This window comes from Nannobrachium achirus (genome assembly GCF_963921795.1).
Source record: "Nannobrachium achirus genome assembly, chromosome: 24".
Taxonomy (NCBI): Eukaryota; Metazoa; Chordata; class Actinopteri; order Myctophiformes; family Myctophidae; genus Nannobrachium; species Nannobrachium achirus.
In genome coordinates this window covers 8,014,833-8,037,041 of record NC_137831.1, presented here as the reverse complement: position 1 = coordinate 8,037,041, position 22,209 = coordinate 8,014,833, and the positions used below count along the sequence as shown (strand labels likewise).

Genomic DNA, 22,209 nt, shown 5'->3' with positions numbered 1-22,209 from the left:
CATATGCAAGGACAAAACAACTCTCCATAATAAATAAGTTCACTGGGAGGATTAAATTAAACGGCTGTATTTTGTCAGGGAGTTGTATAGACAAGCTGCTCCTGACTGTGTCGACAGACGTTTCCATTAGTACTCATCTTGTGGGGTCTTTCCCTGGCTCTTTTGTTTTCTAAAAAAAAAAATATATATATATATATATATATATATACAACAATCTGCTTATTGTTAATGGCAACGTTCTTTCTGATTATGGAGTTATGCTCCTGTTATCAACAAACAAACAAACACACACAGAAGGCGTGTTCTTCCTTTTTTGCAGCTCGCCTCCAAACAAGGCCGTTTCAGTGAGCAGGGTGACAAAAGAACAGTGTGAAGACAGAGTTCACATCTGTCAAACATCACTACTACATCTCTACAGATGGACTGGTCCGAAATCAACACAGAATGTGATGCCACATCAAAGGCTGAAACATTAAGTCATAAAGTCGGCTGTTCGGAGCTGCCGAGATGTTGTGACGCCCCAAACCGAATTAAACTCGGTTCTAAAAGTGGAGTATGTCTCGGCCCTAAGGCAGATGATAGTTCTACTTCATAAAAATGTAATAATTAAGAACTGGTTATGAGGAAAGTAACCAGAAACTGTTTTCTAACCAAGGACTTCATGATTTGTTTATGTTATCAAATGGTACTAACCTCAATTGTGTTGTTAAAAGTCATTGCAGAATGTGATGAACTAATTAACTATTTGAACTGATATAGGATTCATGTTTACTATCTATGGATTGCAATCTTGGTGTTGAGTTAAGTGAGAAAAAAAGATGAAAAGAAAGGGTGAAAAATTAAATGCAGGCACCATTCACACGTCAAAGCTTCTAGTTGCAAATAGAGTGGAGTGGAGTTTGGTCTAAGTAAGGGTTTGACCACTCACCTTCCTCATGAAGGGCATATGCACTAACCACTACAGCAATGTCAAGCCCCAATCAATCTGGGAACCCATCGTCAAAGAAGAAAGTGCGACACCTATCGGTCTGTCTCTCTTCCTTTGACTCTGGGTTAGAGAGAAAAAGAGGCGGGGATACATGGAATTCCCCGGTTGAGAACGAATTTTAAAACTAGTTCCGCTTGTAAGCCTGGTCCGCTCCTTGGTTTGGTTCCCTCCCGAAACTGCTACAGCGGAACTGCTACTCTACACACGGAACACAACAGATAATAACAACAACGACGCAACATGGATGCTACTGTGGACGAGGAACTGTTTTCTAGCGTGCTTACAAGAGTTTCTCAGTTGCACAATATTGAACGATTAAAACCTCTTCAGCACATTTGTTTGAAGTACTTGATCGGCGACGACGGCGAGTTGTTTTGCTGCCTGGATTTGGAAAAAAGTAGCGTAGCGTTCTCTGAGGCTGTCTCGAGAGATTAAGCCCCAATAAACTGGCTTCCAAGTACTCTGACGTCAGGTACAACGGGAATTGCATAATCAAGAGGTCTGTGTTTTATTTATTTTTTCTCTTTTTTTTTTTTTTTACAGCGTGAATCTTTGGAGAGGCTATACTATAGCCTCTCCAAAGATTCACGCTGTAAAAAAAAAAAGATGCTATAGCCGCTATAGCATCTGTTAAGAGGGTCTATCCGGCGTTGTGTGTCTGTCCGGAGCAAACCGTTAGACCAATCAGCGTCAAATGTCTTGTGCACACTGTCAGTAGCTTTTATCTTTTTTTTAAATTATTTTTCAGGTTTAATGTTTTGAAGTTTTTTTTTTTTGTTTTACTTCAAGTTAATAAACTTGAAGTAAAATCTGAGCTCCATGGAGCTCAGATCAGGCTGAAACCTGCTGGATAGCCATTAGGTTTCCTCAGGGTGGTCCAGTCCAGTGGTCTGAACCATATAGGGCCAGACTATAAACGCTAAGGCTTCCTCCAGTGGCGTTTGCAGGAATTCGATTCAGGTTAGGCGACATGCTACTAGCCGCCGTCCACCTCCCTCAGGTACAGGTGAAGGCCCAAAACCCCCTCCCTCTCCATGAAAACAAAAGGAGAACCTTGCATTTTTATGAGCGAGTGTCACTCTATTGACTGGATAATAATGGATTGCATTTTTATAGCGCTTTTCTAAGCAAGCTGCGAACTCAAAGCGCTTGGATGTAGTGGTGACTGGCATGCCTGCTTATGAACGGACAAGGAACTGGACGAGCAACCTTCAGTCGTCGAGTCGGTGATTTCTAGTTTTATTTTTTCAGTCAGTGTTTTTAATATTTGGGCTAGTTTCAGATCATACAAGGTATTAGAATACGCCACTGGCATCCGCTCTCTTTTCCCCAACAAAGGCCTTGTTGATGAACGTCACCGTCATATCCTTGAAGTGGTGGAAGGTGGGCGTAACGGATTCCGAGTAGAACTTCCAGGCCAAGGGCCCAAGCCTTCGGTGCAGCCTACCTTCCAGATCCGTTACACGAGAATGGAGTTCCATTGTCTCGGAATTAGCCTCTTCATCTTCTTCTATCAGCCTGATTGCTGCCTCCAAGGCAGCAATCTTGTGCTCCATGGCAGCAATCCTCTTCTGAGCTACTGTCAGCTGCATGGCCACAGACTCATTGTCCTTTACAAGGTTCTGTTGTTTGACCTTGATGGTGTTGAAGTGGAGAACGACGGCTACAACCAGGAGGAGCCATAAGGTGCATTTGATGAGGGCGCTGTAGATGGCAGGGCGTGCTATGCCGTGGCGTGCCCTGGCGCGCCTTGGCGTGCCACGCTTTGCATTGACTTGCGGCGATCGAGTAAAGGTCTCCCTCTCGGGTGGTCGAGTAGCAGAGGGGGATTCCTCGATCTGTTCCTGTGATGGGAACACATGGTGGTCAACATCAATGCTGGTGCCGGTAGACTTCACCGGCACCCTTCTTCTCCGCGTGACTGTAGGGGAGCTACCTGCCGTCTCATTCTCACTGCTGCTGGAGTCGCTGCTGCTGGAGTATTCCACTACTGGTTGCTGTGCTGTGAGAACAGTTTCTGTTTCGGTGAAGGTGTACATGCAGCTCGAAGACGTTCCAAGGTATACGTCTTTGTTGGCTGCCGTCTCCTCTTGCTCCACCATGGCAAGTTCATCCTTTCTCACATCGCCTAAAGTCACAATGTCCGAGTGGTCGGTGAATACGTCATCTGAGGTTTCCTCTTTCACAACGTCAGCAAGTGAGTCACGACTCAGGTTCTGTAGCCCTGGCTCGATCATTGCTGGAGCACTATCTTGGACGTCTGTCCCATATTTCAGTACGGTCGGAAATATGGGCCCATTATCCGATTGGATAAAACTGGATCGATCCCTTAAGGGGCCCATAGTTTCGGTATCTGACCCCAGGAGTTCAATCGACCCCAGGAGGTCAATCTCATCTCGGTCAATTTCGGTATCCGAGCCCTTATCATTTATGATCGTCCACTCCACAATGGATGACTGTGCATCCGTCGACAACTCCGACATTATCTTAAGGTACGGTACAAAATGGGAAACAGGAAGAACTGAATGAAAATGACCAGACTAACAGCGATTAACCACAATAATCTCTGACTGCAAAGGCTGTTCTCAACGTTCAGATTGAGACATTTGCCAGCTCTTACTTATATAGTTGACTGCAAAGGAATGTGACAACAATCTCTGATGTCACCCTTCGGCGTCACTTGCTGACTCCCTTCAATATCACCCTGACGGGGTAGTACCATGACCGTTTATTTAACTAACTATGATGTCACAGTACTGAAGTATTCTGACAACGGGTACTGACGTCACAGTATTGATGATGTCATGACTGATTGATGTCACCGAGGAGGTCAGTTGTCCCAAATATAGAGTTTCACACATCTCCAGACTGTCTCCAAGCACTCTGATCTGACATACTGTTAGGTCAGTGGTTCTCAACCAGTGTTCCGGGAGGGGGTTCCAGGTGGTCCCCAGCTAAATGGAGAGTTGATAACCAAACAGACCCTTATAGATCTTGCGTGTGTAAGACTTAAACTATTGTGGAAAAACATCTGCATTACTTAATTTACAAGAAGTCTACTGTCTACGCAATTAGAGAAGGCAGAAGAATTGTTATTTTGATCAGCCTTTGCCTGTTATCTCTCCTTTGGTTCTACATCAACAGAGCATGGAATTGTGGACACAATCTAATCCAATGATAACAAAATATTCCATGTTTTGGGTCTGAGAGGCTAAATCTCATGGTGGTCCGTGGCTCAATTGCCAAAAGGGTTGAAAATCACTGTTGTAGAATAGATGACTGACATCATAAAAGTAAGACGTTTGGTGATTCCCGTCTCCAAAACTGCACGGTGGCTCAGGCCACAGTGTGGAAGGCATTCGGAACCTCCAATGTGATTCTTGGAGTCACTGGAGCGTGACTGCAGAGGCGAGGCAAGACAAATTCTACACCAGGTCCAGTCGAAAAACCAACTGCAATATTTCTGTGGCAACATAGCATAGATTTAAGGAATAGTTCACCCACAAAATGACTTTTTTTTTGTAAATCGATTACTCACCCCCTGGAGACTTGAGTTCAATAATATTTTGTTTGTTTTTGTTGCATACTTACAGTAAGACAATAATGTAATTATAACAAATACATGTATCCCTGTTGATTTCAGATGAAGACACAAATGCATTTGTCTCTCCATCCGGAATCAATGGGATAAATGTATTACAAACTAAAATGATTGTCTTAGGAAAGCGGGGGGGAAAAAATCACTGGCAACAGAGTACAAACTTGCTGGTGTTATAATGCCTGATTTTACACTTACAGAAAATAGCCAATCTGCGCGTCGCATCCTGAGCTTGTTGTTGAGCTATTTTCAAATCGCAACCAAACATTGAATAACTTTTAGTTACTACTGGATCTCTTCTCCACTAGTCCCTCCCTAACATTTTAGTCCAATATTTGTTTGACAAAATTGTCAATTTAGTCTTAGTTTTAGTCACCATAGCTTAGTGTCTATCTAGTTTTTATTCAGTTTTCTTCAGTGAAAAAAGGTAGTCGACGGACATTTTCCGTCATAGTTTTAGTCGAGGAAATCAACACTTACTGGCAGAGGACATTTTCAGTCATCCATGCTCTTGTTTTCCTTCATATCCTAACAGTGTGTCTTGTATTATCTTTCACTTTAATTGGTTATTTTTGTTTAACTGGTAACAGTTTTCATAAGTTGTAACCCAGTGCCTATATCTTTAATAAACTATTGCTTAGTATAACTGAGGTTTCTTTTTGTTTTTTCAAGATATCTTTGGATCTTTTTCTGCCTAGATTGTTTTTTAATAGTTAATAGTTTTGATAGTGGAGATAGGCAGGTAACAGGTGCGAGAGATGGGGAGAAACAATCTCTCTTTAACGATAAAACATATATGGGATATTTACCTCACTTCTGCTATCTGATTCTTAGGAATTCATTATTGCGTGAGTACTCTCGCTGCGGGTAGCACGTCTATGCCGTGGAGATCAGTCTGCTAACCGGGAGCGGATAGGAGATCAACTGCCTCCTACTAAACTAAACACCACCAAGACTAAGTGCCTCATTCACATACAGAAAAGCCAAGCTAATAGTTTGCTTGGTAATTCAATGCATTCTCTATGCAAACCAGCTTTTAAAATTCCCAAGCTGGAAAAAAAACGTAGAATTTTTTAAAGCTGGTTTGCATAGAGAATACATTGAATTACCAAGCGAACAATTAGCTTGGCTTCTCTCAGTGTGAATGCAGCATTAAAGGAGATAGTGGTGTATTATTGTAGGACAGGGGTCTTCAACAAGGGGTCCGAGACCCCTTGGGGTCCCTAGAGTTACTACAATGGGGCTGCCAAATCCTTGTGTGATAGGAGAATTCTTTTAAATTAACAACTTGAACCCTCACATGATGTCACATCCCTATTCCGAGGAGAACTTTAGCCAAAAATAGCAGATCTACAAGCTTGGCGTTAAGAGCTTGTAGATCGGCTATTGTCGGCAAATAGGTTTGGTGTAGAGGTAAAAAAGAGCAGACCAAGTACATAGTGAAAGGTCAAGTTTACAAAATATTGACGATTCAAAGTGTTAGTTCAGCTATTTTTGACATAAAGCTGTGTGAAATACTTTAAAATAGTGGTTACAAATGTATTAATTCATTACCAGAGTATCAGTTTTAGATGAATATAAGTAGTTCCGGTGATTTGGCAGGGGCTCATGGCCCAATCATTAAAAATAGATGAATCCACAAAACTAGCGTCATTTGTATTGTTGACCTATTTCTACCAAATAGACCAACTTTCGTTCAACTTTGACCCCTCTGTCACATGGTACTATTTTTTTTGTGTCCAGTATCACTACGCTGCTGCAACATATTTCCCCAAAACAAGGTGCTTTGCAGTCAGCTGATCAGAACGAAACCTCGCTCTATGGGGCTGTTAAGTCTGACATCATTTTGTAGGCAGAGAACTTTTGCCCCCCCAAAAAGCGAATCTTTTTACTATTTTTACTATTTACTAATTTTTCTTCTCTTTGTTGTTGAAAGGAAAGTGGTAGAATTATACTTTAGTCGTTATTTTTGTCTCGGATCTGTTGAAATAGCGAGGGACAGATATTGACGATACATCTGCTTGGAGGTCTGACTACAAAATGATGTCATGGCTTAAAAGCCCCATATGGTAGAAATAGGCCAACAATACAAATGACGCTAGTTTTGTGGATTCATCTATTTTCAATGATTGGGCCACACCAAATGGCCCCCACCCCATTGGAACTACTTAATATTCATTAGAAACTGACCAGAACTCTGACCACGGGACTCTGGTAATCAATTAATACATTTTTAACCCTTGTTTTAATGGCAAGTATTTCACACAGCTGTATGTCAAAAATAGGTGAACTAACACTTTAAGTGGTTAAATGTCTGAAAAAAAAACAGCTACTGAGCAGGTGCAGACCATTCACCTTGATGAGAACCTGGACTGGGCTCTGAACACTGATGCTGTCTATAAAAAAGACCCACAATATGCTGTTCTACCTGAGGAGTTGCTAAAGGCTGAACAAGCAGGTTAACCCATTTAGGCCTAGAATTATGTAATGCTTTAACTATTGAAAAAAATAGCAGATATACAAGCTCACAGCGCTGCACAGAGTGCCGCGCTGCAAGCTTGTAGATTGCTATTTTAGAGATTTTGAATATATGTTTTTAAAAGCGAACATTTGTAACTCAAATATTTGCTTCTGGGTGGTCCCTGGAAGAACATATTTTGAGATGGGGGTCCGCGGCCAAATATGTATAATTGTGGGGGGTCCTTGACATGAAAAAGTTTGAGAACCACTGATTTAAAAGAAGGATTTAGAAGACATTTATAGAATCGGGTCAAAAATGTTCAAAGACTTGCACAAATGTTGCACAATCTGCTATTTCTCAAAACAAATAGCAGATCTACAAGCTCACAGTGCGGCACCGAGTGCCGCGCTGTGGTCTGCTCAGATTCCAAAAAAAGAAAACGTTTCTTAACTCATTAACTGCCAAAAACGTGAATCCCTTAAAAATCCCGTTGTACCACCCTGCCACGCCCGTGAATCCCGTAAATAAAAATAATTTTTTTTTTTTTTTTTTCTTTTTTTTTTTTCAAATTTTTTTTTTTGGACCCCAAAAACGTTAGTAGGCATGATAGCGATCGCGAAATTGCTTGTTTAACCCCCATACAACCCCCATACAACTCAGGTAGCAGACCTCCAAGCTCACAACAGTGTAAAACATAATGGCTGCTATCTCATGAATGCCTGAACGGATTTCCATTCGGATTTTTTTGTTTGAAAGCTGTGAGCAATGTGGACACACGTGGTGCATTATCTAGGCATGGGTGTGCATGATCCGTGCACTATGAATTACATGGAAGTCTATGGAGACGAATGGCAGTTAAAGAGTACGAAGGTATTGTTAAATGGCAGCATATGATAATGAAAAATAACTTTTAATAATAAATATCAGCAGCGAGGGACCCCCGGGGACCCCCCCTCCTGAGGAGCGGCGGGAGGCACCGCGGGGCCCCGGTGGTGGGTTGGCGGCGAGGGACCCCAGCACCGCCTCGAGTGCTTAGAAAACAACAACACTCTGCCCCAAAAACCGGCTCAAAATGGGCCGTATTGACCATGATAGTGAGCTGAGATCTAGCATTTCCACTGTTGTATTTTTTAATGTGTCTACATGGAAATTGACCATTACTCCAAATAAGTGTAATTAGGGGGGCATGTAATGTTTGTGAGAGGCGTACCGTGAAGTCGAAGGCCGAGGTCCCCATGATGCACCAGAGGTTCCTTCCCCGGCTTCCCCCGCATCATTGTTAGATTTTCTTGGAATGACAGAAACAGAAAATAGTTGACTTTATGTAAAATGCGTTGACATAAAGCAATGATACCGATTAACATTTTTGACAAAACATCCAGATCTTACTTCCATTGTGGCCTTTTGACTTAAGTGTATGTCAACTGAGTGCCGGGTTAATGGTCATCATCATCATGATCTGTTTTAAGTCCGCTTTCCAGGCACCGCTGGGTTGGACTGGCTTCTCGATATGGCTCTCTCTGCCGGGTTAATGGTGGTGTAGCAAAGGATTATTACAACAATCATAACCATAATAGATATAATAAAATGACCAATATACAAGGCATATCACCTAACACAACAACATCATGTGTAATTTAGTACCCAGTGATTTTTTTTTTAAGTTGATGTGAGAATTTAAATGAATGAAAATGACATGTCTTACTTCTCACAAAAGTCCACGTGCGCCTCCATCATGGATATCTCGAAGATGTCCCGGCAGTACACGCACTCTATATACGGGCCACTTCCTGGTCCGTGTAGGGACTGATTGGTATTCTAAAAACAAAACAAAAAACAAGACCAAATATGTTAATATTCAGAGTAGAGGATCTCCAAAAATATTTACAGGTGCTGGACCAAAAATACGAACCATGAAAAGAAGAGGAAGTCCGCACACTGTTATGACGCTCCAGCGACAACTTTTATTTCAGTATAACAACGTTTCAACCCCAGCGGGTCTTCATCAGGTATGATGAATACCTGAATACCGGTTGAAACGTTGTTATCCTGAAATAAAAGTTGTCGCTGGAGCGTCATAACAGTGTGCGGACTTCCTCTTCTTTTCAAATATGTTAATAGACATCATTAAACTCTGTTTCCCCAAGGTGCACTGCTTTTAGGGAGGCTAGATGTGGATACTCAACTACAGCTAGCAATACATTTCCTTGACAAAACCAGTGCTGTGTTCTACCTGTAACGCACGTATACGGCGTCTGCTGTCGGAAATAAAAATATGAATAGCGTCTTGCCTCGTGAACCTTTCAAGTAGCGTATTTGATAGGCATTATTCACTGTCGTATGCCCTGGCCGACCCGAATAGCCGTGGATCGTAGATTGTAGTCTGCCCTCAAAAAAAGTCTAGAACACACCACTGGACAAAACTACATCTTATCACTACACCAATTTAAAGTGACATTTCACAGATTTTGAAACTAAATCCCCTTTCTCTGATATGAGATTATATGTTGTGTAGGAGGAAATGGTATATCTACATGAAATATGGAAGTGAATGCCCAATGACATCCAACACGCCTTTTTGCGTCCTTAGGTGTACAACATTGCGTACACAATTTAGGTTTAAAAATGTGTTTCCCTTTTACCACAAAGTTACCTGCAGGTCCCTCTGGAGTGGCCTAATATAGAGGACAGCTGCACAAACTCCAAGCTCCTGCCTCGAAAGATATGTAGCCGTCTGGTAGACATGGAATGATATCCAAGGCCTTGCAGCGGGTGAAACCAGGGCTCCTCATGAGGACATATCCCCCACACTCCTTCAGCTGAGGGTAGTTCTGCTGGAGGACATCGGAGAACTCTGATGCGTGGCAATATTTGTCTGAGGGAGATTCAAATGATGCTCAATTTGCAGTAGTTTTTTAAATGCTGTGTGCTATGCAATTACAATTTAGGCATTTAGCAGATGCCCTTATCCAGGGCAATTTACAATAAGCAAGGTAAACATATGGATTTGCTGTGTAGCAGTGTGATAGTTTAAACACCATTTTGATACCTGATGTTCTAGTGGATATCAAACCGGGGGTCCTTGAAAAAAAATCACTGGTCTGGGACAAGATGGAGCTAATGAATTTAGGCCCGACCTTATCGATAGATTCGTGAATGGTGTGAACATCTCTCTAGTATCCACTGTGAACTTTTCTTCCACGACATTTAACGGATACAGAGTTTCGCACTTGAATCATTTCACGTTGCCAGGTGTACAGTAAATGTGAAGCTCTGCACGTAAAGTTTTACGGAGCTCACTAACTATCATTACAAGGTTCCTCTGCCGTGGTCAGGTGACGCCATCTGATGATATACCTAACTAGTTTTAGTTTTTTGCAAGGCAATGAGCCTCACTCTTGCCATTCAACGTGGGGATCATCTTTCCATTAGGATCCACATACTGTAGGTGCGCCCATGACCAGGGTAGATTTTATAACCACTGAAATGGCACCATTCGACATTCAGAAAATAGCATCATCCGTGATGCTATTTTCCTCTCTCCCAGTGCTGCCAGCGAGGCAGAAGAAGAGGTGGGTGTAGGTGATTTTCTTCACCCTTTTTGGGCACTGGGACGGGTGGATACTTGTGGAGCTTGTGCAGGACTCGGATATGGGTGGAACAGTGCCCTGGTAGCAACTGGTAGTGATTAAAAAAATCAAACCTCGGTTCGAAGTGAAGCGGTGAATTTCTATATTCTATGTGTTCTAGAGCTATGAAATCTGTGTTCTAGATCTATACATTCTGTGTTCTAGATCTATACTTTCTATGTATAGATAGACAGATAAAACCTCTATTCTGAATTGTTATTTGAATAAGGTTTTCATAGCAGCATTAGGGTCGTTTCATACCGTTATAAGGAGCCTAACTAATTTCGGTTCGGGAGTGCTCCCCGACCCGAAATTATTTAGGTTCGGGGGGAGTTCATCCATACTTTCTTAACGGCTAGTGCCTAGTCGCTTGTAAATATTGGAGGTCCATGGCATGACGACGTTTGTGGCCGATACATGAGCGTTGCAGGGCGGATATATATCTGACTGACCTCGCGCTGCAAGCTGAATGACTGGAAGTCCATTAAGTAGCAGGCAGCTCCAGCAGGCAGCAGCACCAGTGACGGGGACACGGGGTCTCTTCTCTCTCTCTCTCACAAACGCTCAACATTTAATCTACAAGCTCACATTATAGACGTGCCGCGGCCGCCTCATTTGCTGCATGCATATCATCACGCAGTCACAACTCGTCGTGGAAAACCTATCAACACGGAACATTAGCAGAGTTGTGTCTATGCTTTTCTTTTCTCTTTAAAACGGTCGGCGAGAAGCGACCAAAGCTCTCTCTCTCTGTGTGTGTGTGTGTGTGTGTGTGTGTGTGTGTGTGTGTGTCGCGCCTGCCTGCCATCACTCAGACCCAGCTGCTGTCTGTATTCGCTATGAAACACTCAATACACGGCGTCCACAATCATTTGGAAGTCGGCGTGTCTCCCTCCCAGAAACGAACGCTGTTTCCTTGGATTCACAGCCGAGAATATGCACTTGAAGCCGGGCTGAATGAATGAGAAGACACCGCTAAGTACCGAAATTAAGTCGGGAGGTCACAACATTTAGGCAGCACCGTAGAGCCGACTAAAGTCGGTTGACGCCCCCCCGAACCGGGAATGGAAACCCATATTTGGGTCTGGACACTGCCGAACCGAAATTAGTTAGGCTCCTTATAACGGTATGGATCGACCCTTAGTTACTGGACTGATATGACCATATATGGACATGGGACACACATTTTGTTTTTGAAAAACCCTATTCATTCTGGACTGATATTCTGGACGTACGGGACAGATAAAACCTGTTCATTCTGGACTGGAATGACCATATATGGACATGAGGTGACAGACATTTTGTTTTTGATAAAACCTGTTCATTCTGGACTGGGATGACCATATATGGACATGAAACACACATTTTGTTTTTGAAAAAACCTGTTCATTCTGGACTGAAATGACCATATATGGGCGTGGGACACACAAAGCCACTCATTGGAAGCGGCTTTCACCGCTTCAAAAAAGGGGAGTGGGGGGCAAAGGGAAGTTAAGTGCCAATAGCAAATATTACAAATACAATACAGGGTCTTCCCAGTTTATGTTTCATGTGTAACAACATTGTGAAAAGACTGCTTACTTTTACCTCCAACAATCAGATACAACGCAAAACACGTTGGTTGGGTACAGTCACACACAGTAGAGATGGGATTTATCAAAGAGCCGTTCAAAAGACTGGCTCATTCGAGTTACTAGTTACTTTGTAGATTTTGATTATAATTACAAATAACTTCAACCCTATACATTTATTTCTGACATACATACCTGCCATTTGAAAATAGCCGATCTACAAGCTCACAATGTGTCACGTTGCGACGCATTGTGAGCTTGTAGATCGGCTATTTTCAAATGATTTTTCTACATTTTACTCAGGACATTTACACAGGACATTCTGCATAATGAGTATGTTCTAATATTGGTACTTTAAGTACATTTTGATAGCAATACTTTTTTACTATTACTCAAGTACATTAACATTCCAAACTTCTACTTGATTGCGGTATTGATATTTTTACTTAAGTAAAGAAATTGAGTACTTTTCCCACCACTGTTCATTAGAAAGGAACGGCTCCCTACTGTGAACCGAATCCTATCGTTCATTTCAAAGAGCCGTTCAAAAGACTTGATTCGTTCGCGAACGTCCCACCTCTAACACACAGTCACAACCACTTTATCAACCCATTGATGGCAAGAGCAAAAGTTCAAATGTGTTACATGAACAGCATTAATACATTCTCAGACGCTACATGATATCCTCAAGCGGGGGCTTACTGATTGTTCCAAAGTCTTGTCTCATCACTAACTGGGACCAGGTTTTTATTTTATCAATTTGCATCTACATCTCACTTTAAGGAACAGTTTCTTCCACATTGACATAGCTGTAGAACAGCTACAGGACTAGGTTTTAGAAAGAAAATCATAAAGACAACCAAGGCGTGTGTGTGTTGCCTACTACGTTTCACTTCGTTTTGGGAAAGAGTCTGATCCTTCGGGGAGACATTCCACTTCTGGGGGGGCGGGCTAAAGCCTATTGACGTCACACACACACACACACACACACACACGCACACGCACACACACGCACACGCTTAGAGCCCCCGACGGCGACGTGGCGTGACATTGCGAAGATACGTTATTTCTTATAACATATTATATGATTGCATGTTTACGTTAGCGCAAAATGGTTTTAAAACGTAATGAAACGGCACTATTGTATAGTTTATTAAAAGAATTCGAGTCGAGCGGGCGTCCGGCTGACTCCGCCAAGACAGTTTTCAGGGACCAATCAGAGTCCACTAGCGACTCACGTGGGCAGAAGAGCACCAATCAGAGTCCACTAGGGACTCTCACGTGGGCAGAAGCGTTCTGAAAGGAGGGGGCTGGGACCGGCCACCAGACGCCAAACCACATGCCCCAAGCATACAACCCTGATTGGCCCATTCAATTCGCCCGCTCCTCGGGCGAGAAGAAATAAAATATTTAATCTCCGGGGTCAGTCCACACTACACACCACCCACCAACAGGGGGTGGTAATGTGCGGACTGATTTATCAGGCTAGTGTGTGTGTGTGTATGTGTGTAAAGAAAAAAAAATAAAACTTGGCAACAACAAATACTGTAAAAGTGATATGCTGGAAGACAGGGATATAAATAGGAAGATTAGCCTATATGCCATTTAGTCTGGAATAGTCCCTTGCCGAGCAAAGGGACAAGGGGTTGCTCTGAGGTGGGAGGAAATAGTAGTAGTACACCACCTAACAACAAAGAGCTGTAAGGTCATAGCCCAACTTTTTGTTTGACAAAGTCAAATGTCTCAAACAAATTGAAAGGTCAAAGTGTTGTCATATTTTGCTATGGAGTTTATTACACACAATTTAAAGGCTGTTGAACAAATACGTTGTTTTGTTGTACACATGATTTTGAAAGAGGATAAAAAAAGGACAGATTGTTGTAGTGCTTGAAGCAGCATATATTTGTGTGTTTTGTACCAGGTCTGAAGTTGTTTTTTGAGCCCTGAGAGGGCTTGTAATAAAACATCAGTGAGGAAACAACTGACCGACTAACAACATACAGCTGGTTCATTTGATCCTCCCAATGAGCTAATTAACAGTGAAAAGGTTTTTTTCCCCCCATGGTGTGAATGTAATGTCTTTTCAGAGAACTTAACGGACTGAAACTCTTCTCACAGTGTCAACACTGCGACAAGAGTTTTCTCGAGCGTGCACAGTGCACACGCTGAAAAACGCTGGTGTGACTTTAGGCAGGCATTGACACTAAGGCTTGCCCACCTGCCCCCAGCAGGTAAATAAAACGTCAGGGCAGGTGAAGTTGGCTTTCAGGTTGCCCGACAGGGCAAGTGTTCATTTGAGAGGGGACACAAATGTCTATAAACACAACACGAGATATCTGTCTAAACACCTGAACGTGGCCAGTGCGCTGTCTCTTCTGGTCTGTGGAATGTAAGAGCACTATTTACCTATAATGTGCTGTTTTTACTGTTGCTACATTTAAAAATATGAAATAACAAGTGTGAAACCATAGACATATTCAATCATAGCTAAAGTATTTGGTATTTGGATTTGGAGGTATTTATTTATTAAAATCGTACCTATCATTTTATAATGGACGATTTACTTTTCGGGCAAGTGGGCATTACCTTCGGGCAAGTAGAACATGACCTGTACTTGCCCGATGGGCAAGTGCCTCTGAGACCTTACTGTCAACCCCTGCTTTAGGGATCCTGACTCACGGAAACTCATGCCACAATGTTTAATGGAAGGTTTTTTTCTCCAGTGTGGGTACGCTGGTGTGAAATCAGGTTAGAAGACTGACTGAAACTCTTGTCACAACGTTCACACTGGTAAGGTTTTTCTCCACTGTGGACACGGTGGTGTCTCTTCAGGTCAGATGAATTAAAGAAACTCTTGTCACAATGTTCACAGTGGAAAGATTTTTCACCAGTGTGGATACGCTGGTGGCTGTTCAGGTTATTTAACCGATTGAAGCTACTGTCACAATGTTTACAATGGAAACGTTCTTCTCCTGTGTGGACGCGCTGGTGTCTCGTTAGTTCAGACGACTGACTGAAACTCTTGTCACAATGTTCACAGTGGAAAGGTTTTTCTCCAGTGTGGGTACGCTGGTGTTTATTCCGGCTTTTTGACTGACTGAAGCTCCTGTCACAATATTTACAATGGAAAGGTTTTTCTCCAGTGTGGGTACGCTGGTGTGTCTTCAGTTCATAGGAATGAATGAAAGTCTTGTCACAATGTTCACAGCGGAAAGGTTTTTCTCCAGTGTGGATACGAGTATGTGTAATCAGGTTAGACGACTGACTGAAGCTCTTGTCACAATGTTCACACTGGAAAGGTTTTTCTCCAGTGTGGACGCGCTGGTGTCTCGTCAGTTCAGATGAAGTAATGAAACTCTTGTCACAATGTTTACAATGGAAAGGTTTTTCTCCAGTGTGGGTGCGCTGGTGTGTCTTCAGTTCATATGAATGAATGAAACTCTTGTCACAATGTTCACAGTGGAAGGATTTTTCACCAGTGTGGACACGCTGGTGTCTGTTCAGGTTATTCAAACGATTGAAGCTCCTGTCACAATATTTGCAGTGGAAAGGTTTTTCTTCAGTGTGGACACCTCCACTTGTCTCCCACCAATCATCACCGTCGTCGTCAGTGACTTCAGTGTCAGATTCAAGTTCAACTTCAACTTCATAGCAGCGTGAAGAGATGTCTTCATCGTCAATTTCACTTTGCACTCCTAGTAATGTCAACATTGATCCATGAGGCTCCTCTGGTCTTTGAAGAATCTCCTCCTGTTCCTCTTTAATGTGTGGAGCCTCTGGTTCCTCCTGGAGCAGACTGGAGCTCCTCTCCTGTTCAGGAGGATCCTCCTCTTTACACACAACCAGGATGTCTAGGAGCAGGGAAAAGAAACACAATAAATAGTGAACACTGGGTTCCTAAAAATGTAAATCTATTTTTCCATGAACATAGCTATTACCTACCAAAACTGATCAAACAGTTACTAAATAAATGTGGTTCTGGAAACTCTAAACCAGACTCCAAAGTTTTTGCAAGATCTTAAAAGGTAACCACAATCGATGTATTTAGTGTTATTACCCGACAATGAATTATGGTGAAAGAAAAAAATAATAATTTAATTAGTCTTTTCTTGTGTCAAGATATCAAGCCTTATTTTGAAGGGCTTCCTTCCAACAGATTATAGTCCAGTGAAAATACGTACTGAGGTGTGGGTGGTCGTCAGGTTCCTCCTGTTTAATAGAGATGTCCCTGGCTGAGTCTGGAGAGTTCATCTTCACCTGCAGTCTGGACTCCACACGCTGCTCTGAAACAAAGCAATTCAACAAGGAGTTTAATAACTGGAGATCCAGTGGTGTCAAAAATAGCAATAATATTATATGAGCAGAGCTGGCAACACACTGGCACAGGCACACACGCGGCACACACAGATCAGCGCAAAACCACACACAGACCAAAGAGTTTTCTGACTTTAGAAAACTACACCGCAGTGAATTGCTCTTCACCTTCTCTGGAGTATGCAGTCAGTCGTTCTCAAACTTTTTTCATTTCAAGGACCCATTCATTCCAAATTGACACTTATTTGCCTGTGGACCCCCCCATTAAAAAAAAAAAGATAATAATAATAATAATAGGCGGGTCCATTTTTCACAGGTCCATTTGGGTTCGGGTAGGTAAAATTGGACCTGTGAAGACCTCTAGTGCAGTGTTTCTCAACCACTGTGCCTGGGGACCTTTGGTGTGCCCCTGAGAAGGGTCAAATACAGTGGTGTGTCCATGTGTGATTGGTGTGTGTGTGTGTGTGTGTGTGTGTGTGTGTGTGTGTGTGTGTGTGTGTGTGTGTGTGTGTATCTCTGTATTCACTCATGTTTTGGGCTTCCCTGCTGACACTGAGCTTAAAATTAACAAAGTGTACAAATGGCCAATATGTGTTGTTTTTTCTTTTCCTTAATACTGTGGGAGAGTGCAATCATTCAATGCTCCAAGCAACAAAGGTGAACACCAAAAGAACAGCATTGCAGGCCTGCCAGGCCATTTTGACCATTTTGGAGTGGCGCTACCCACACGTTTGGCTGTGTTGCTCATTCCACAAGCCTTCCTTACAAGCTGTACCTCGTTGTATGGACCAAATGTTGGCAAATGTTGGGTCGGCGCTACCCACACGTTTGGCTGTGTTGCTCATGCCTCGATTGCCCGATGCTTACAAACTGTACCTCGTTGTAAAGGTGATGAATCAACAATAAAAATGACATAAAACACAATACAAATTGGTATTAAAGGAGAGATATCATATAATGGACCGATGTCAAGCTTTCTTTCTTTTTGTGCTGAGTTTATATGTTTATCTGTGATATGGAAACATATTGTTGTCTGTTGTCTACATTACCCTCACATTTCTTCACATTAGTCACTGTATTGATGCTCCCACACAGAGCATCAATACAGTGAAGAGTGTTTGCAAACTACGGTTAAAGCTCTATATTAGTTTTCTCATCTTTTTGTCACAGACCAGGGGCGTCACACCAAATTCTGGGCCCTGGGTACAAGGATTCACTGCGGGCCCCCCATGAATGTTAACTATTGAAAAATAGCAGATATACAAGCTTGCGAGCTTGCGAGGAAAACACATTGCTATGGCAAAACGCTGAGGAAAAAGTGGCTACAGATAGGTCTAGGATGTAATTGGTGATGTAATACAGGCTACACACACACACACACACACACACACACACACACACACACACACACACACACAGACACACACACACACACATTGCTATGGCAAAACGCTGAGGAAAAGTGGCTACAGACACACGCACAACCACTCTATGGAGCGGTTTACCACCGCTCAATAACTAGAGGTTTGCGCCCGCTTCACCCATTTCATAATGAAGTGAAACCTGACCAATCATGGGAATTGGCCCACTTGTAGTCTGGTCAAAGTGTCATGTGAAGCTCATCAACCCACCAATCCTCAAGCTTATCGGACATATGCCCATCTTTGCCCATTTGGCATATGCTATGCTACGCATAGACGTTCCCTCTCATGGCCCTTATATACCGACATCACCCTTTACGTTCATATCAGGTCGTGCTTTGATGGTGATGATGAAGTCATCACCCGATTGATGACATCACCTCTTTCCAAGGGTTTTCCCATTGGATGACGTCACCGTGTGTTTTCCCTAGGGTTCTCCCATTGGATGATGTCAGCAGAGACACACAGACGTTTCTCATTGGATTTTTCAAGGCTTTTCCCATTGTGACATCACTCTTTACTCCTCTCTTATTGGCTACGGTGTTTTCCCATAGGAGCGGTGCAAACCGCTCCTATGCCCCGTTTTTTTGTTAGAAAAATGATGATGTCACAAATGATGACGACATGAGTTAGTCAGACCAATCAAACACTTCGGTTTTGTTGATCTGTCCATGATGTCATAGACACAGAGGCTTCCGATTGGTTTACCCTGATTTAGAACGTGTTTAGCCCAAAAAAATTGCACGCTCCAATCAAAAGCTTAGTTGTTCATGATGTCATAGATACAGGCACAGACCAATCAAAGAATGTGTTTAGCCAAAGTAATAGTACATCATCATTTGTTCGTGATGTCATAAGGCCCATTTCCACTGTAGGGCTGAACAGAATAGAATTGGTCAAACAGAATAGACCATTTGAATTTGAATTTCAAAATTGTATGTGATGAATATATATACCCATAACCAGAGAAAGTAACCACACTTTTAGACAGACTGTGGCTAATTCCAGAGATTATAAATGATATGCAGCTAGACAACCTTAGAATACAAATGAACAGCCTAACCCTAGCACTCTAGGGCCGACCCAGAACTAGGTCACAAAAAAAGAGCAGCAACGCTGCTGGCCACACAAAATACACAGTATTAAGGAGAAAGCAAAATATATATGGAGCCCAGGACTCCACTTAAAAAAACAAAAAAAAAACAAAAAAAAAAAAAACAATGACAGCACTCAAAATTAAGAACTTGTAGGTACTATTAAAATGCATCATGCCATGCAACTTTCCACACAGCCTAGTGAGGTAAAAGCTGACTGGATTGATAAAAGACTGGCTAAAAATGTCTAGTTAAGGGCTGGGTAATAATCAGAGTAAAACTAATAACAGTTGAGGCAGAGGTTATTTATCTCGGAAGAGGGGCAAGTCTCGACTTAACCCCTCTCCTGATATCCACACGCTTCCCCTCTGCTCCAGGACTCCACCATGGTCACATTGTCCTAGTGGCTGGTTGGTCTCTCCTGGGCCTTCCCTCTTTTGGCTTCCTCTCCCAGCACCCCCACAGACAAATCCGCTATGGGCAGACAGGACACCCCCCACATAGGAAGGGTGCCTGATTAACCGTTTCTCCCTATGGGTGACCTGAATTCGGCCCTGGCACCTGTACATTATCTCTCGCTGGTCTCTCTCCTCTGCCCCTAATCTCTCAGCTCTGTTCCTCTCTGCTTTGTTTCTCCAACCTTGAGCTCTCGAGGCAAATACGGTCACTTATCGTTGTGACCTGGTCGCCTAACTGACGACCACCAGAGTCATCAGGCTCTGGTGGCAGAGCTGTCCACAGATGGTTCAGTCCTCTGTGTGGATTCGCTGTTTGATTGCCCTTAGGCCTACTAGCATGGCTCCTACCATTCTTCCGGGAGGGATCAGTCTGTGAAATTCCTTTCTGGCTTGGTTAAACGGTTGTACCACAGCTTGACGAAAAGGACCTCAGTGATATTACGTTTCATCTCCTGTTCTGAGAAAGAGAGAGTGATGTCTTCTGAGACAGTTTCTGTAGCCTTCATAGTGATCTGCTGGAACAGGTTCCAATTCTCTTGTATTCCTCTGTACAGGTGGGTCTCTCCTTGAAGGTCCTGAAGTGATAGGTGCATCTTTTCAGTCTGTCTGACCCATAGAGTGTAGAATATATGGACAAAGTGAAGCCATTGGTTTCTATGCAGCGCAAATGACGCATTTTGGGTCCTTGGCATGGGTGTCGCCATCATAGATTGTAAAAGCACCAGAGGATGCTATTGGCTGCCAACGGTCGTGTGCAACCGCAGAGATACATGGGAGAATGTGGTCGGAGCCTCCCGAAATACAGCACATTAAGAACACAACCGGCTGGTATCAGTTTAGTTGGCCACGCCCCCCGCAACTTTATCATCAATTTTAACATAAATGGGACCTTATTTTCAAAACGAATATCATCGTGTTTGAAAGGCAATTTTTAACTAGCGATAGGAACCATAAAGTATTTATGAAAATGTTAATTAAGGTTAGAAAACGAAAGGGGAAAATGAATGGGGTCCAATGGAGAACAATTCTTTTTGCAATCGGCCGGGGGGGAAAACAGCACAACTAGCGGCCAATCATAGGAAGTTTTAGTTACGTATTGGAATCATTTTAAATCGGCGGAACTATGCCCCTGGTCTGACCGTATGTCTGTAACTACACATGGACCATGTGGGTGGGTTGTCCATTGATCTCATCTCACTAAGGGTCTGTGAAATCCCATTACTATCTTTAGGTTTATACTAATTTGTAATTTCCTATACTGACAGTGATGTTATACTTATCATACTCCTCCTCCTCAATTAACTACATATAAAAGGACATCTGCCATCGTGTTTGCACCGTTCACTTTGCACGGGTGCGATCTTTTTCAATGCTTTGAAACGGAGCACTGACTCAACACATCTAATTGCGACGTCATCAACCTCTGGATCAAACTTGTTGGCCATGAGGTGATGCTGTTGAAACATCCACTGCAGGTCACCAGCCCCATATACACAGACTGATCTTCTAACCGTCGAAGTGCACGCAGGGTACGCATAGCCTTTCATTACATCCCCAGCATGGTAAACCCAACGCACCAGGCGAGCAATGGCATTCATGTCAGACAGGTGGAACTTGCTGTGGGCAGGCACTGACCCGGGCACAGAGCTCATCCTGTTCAGAGTGGCCCACAGATGTTCATCCGGGCTATATGTGTCTTTGCACCACTCCATGAAACACTGAATCTCTGGGTCTTCCAGCACGTGCTTTACGAAGTCTCTTGTGACCACAAAGTAAGTGCTCCCTGAGAACATGGGATTGACTGGTGGGGGGGTCTTCCTGATTCCCGTGTTGGTGACAGAGTTAGCATTCTCAGTATCGGTAACGTTGTAACTGTACTGCCAGCGGAGCATTTTGTGGTCCGGCACGGGTTCAGACTCCATACTGTTCCTTCCATTGAGCAGCTTCAGCGCCTGAACCATTTCTGCATTGATCTTGATGGGCAGGTCTGCGCCGCAAGTGTTGAGAAGATATTTCCACTGTACAGGAGACTCCATCAGATCTTTCATGCAGTTTAGATCAGCTTGGACTCTAGACCACGACGTGTATGTAACTCTTTCTAGTTTGCTGGCTATGAACACATTAAGGAGACAGGAAACGATTGCCCTCACAGCTTCCTGAAATCCCTCTGAAGACTTGTGGTCCATATGTACGCAATACAAATTCTGAGTGTTATAGATGGCACGCAGCAGTCTCTCAAACATCTCCACATCTGCATGAATGACCATGGAGTAGGCGATTGGAAAGTCCCTCTCCTCTGCACTGAGCGGTGCCGTGATAAACCCTCTGTTCTCTATGTAAGCGTCACAGTCCTTTGCCATGCTAAGGTAGAAATCAGTTGACAGTCTCTCCCTGGATACCAGAAGTCGGGCAATCTCATCATTCTTGTTCACCATTTCTCCCTGGATGATGGCAGAGCACACTGGCAGGTCCTCAAAGTATTCTTTTGGTATTCTCTGGCGAGTCATTGAGCGCAACTGAGAGGCAGAATCTATCGGATGCGACTCGTTGGTCTTGCTGCAGGTGGGAGAAGATCTGTAGTTTACAGACAGGTAATAAACAAACCAGCCGAGCCCTAGTAAAGTACTAAGGATGATCCAGCAATTTTTAATAAACCACTGCCATGGCAAGGGTTT

General features: G+C 43.1%; 1 protein-coding gene across 1 annotated transcript; it reads right to left on the bottom strand.

The window, feature by feature from the left end:
• Positions 1–8,748: 8,748 nt before the first annotated feature.
• On the bottom strand, positions 8,749–22,041 carry LOC308279939 (beta-1,3-galactosyl-O-glycosyl-glycoprotein beta-1,6-N-acetylglucosaminyltransferase 3-like; the record flags this gene model as incomplete). The annotated part of the gene is made up of 3 exons (XM_080720164.1): positions 8,749–8,865; positions 9,762–9,901; positions 20,880–22,041. 3 exons carry the CDS (start codon positions 22,039–22,041, stop codon positions 8,749–8,751), a joined length of 1,419 nt encoding a protein of 472 aa, XP_080576290.1.
• Positions 22,042–22,209: the final 168 nt, after the last annotated feature.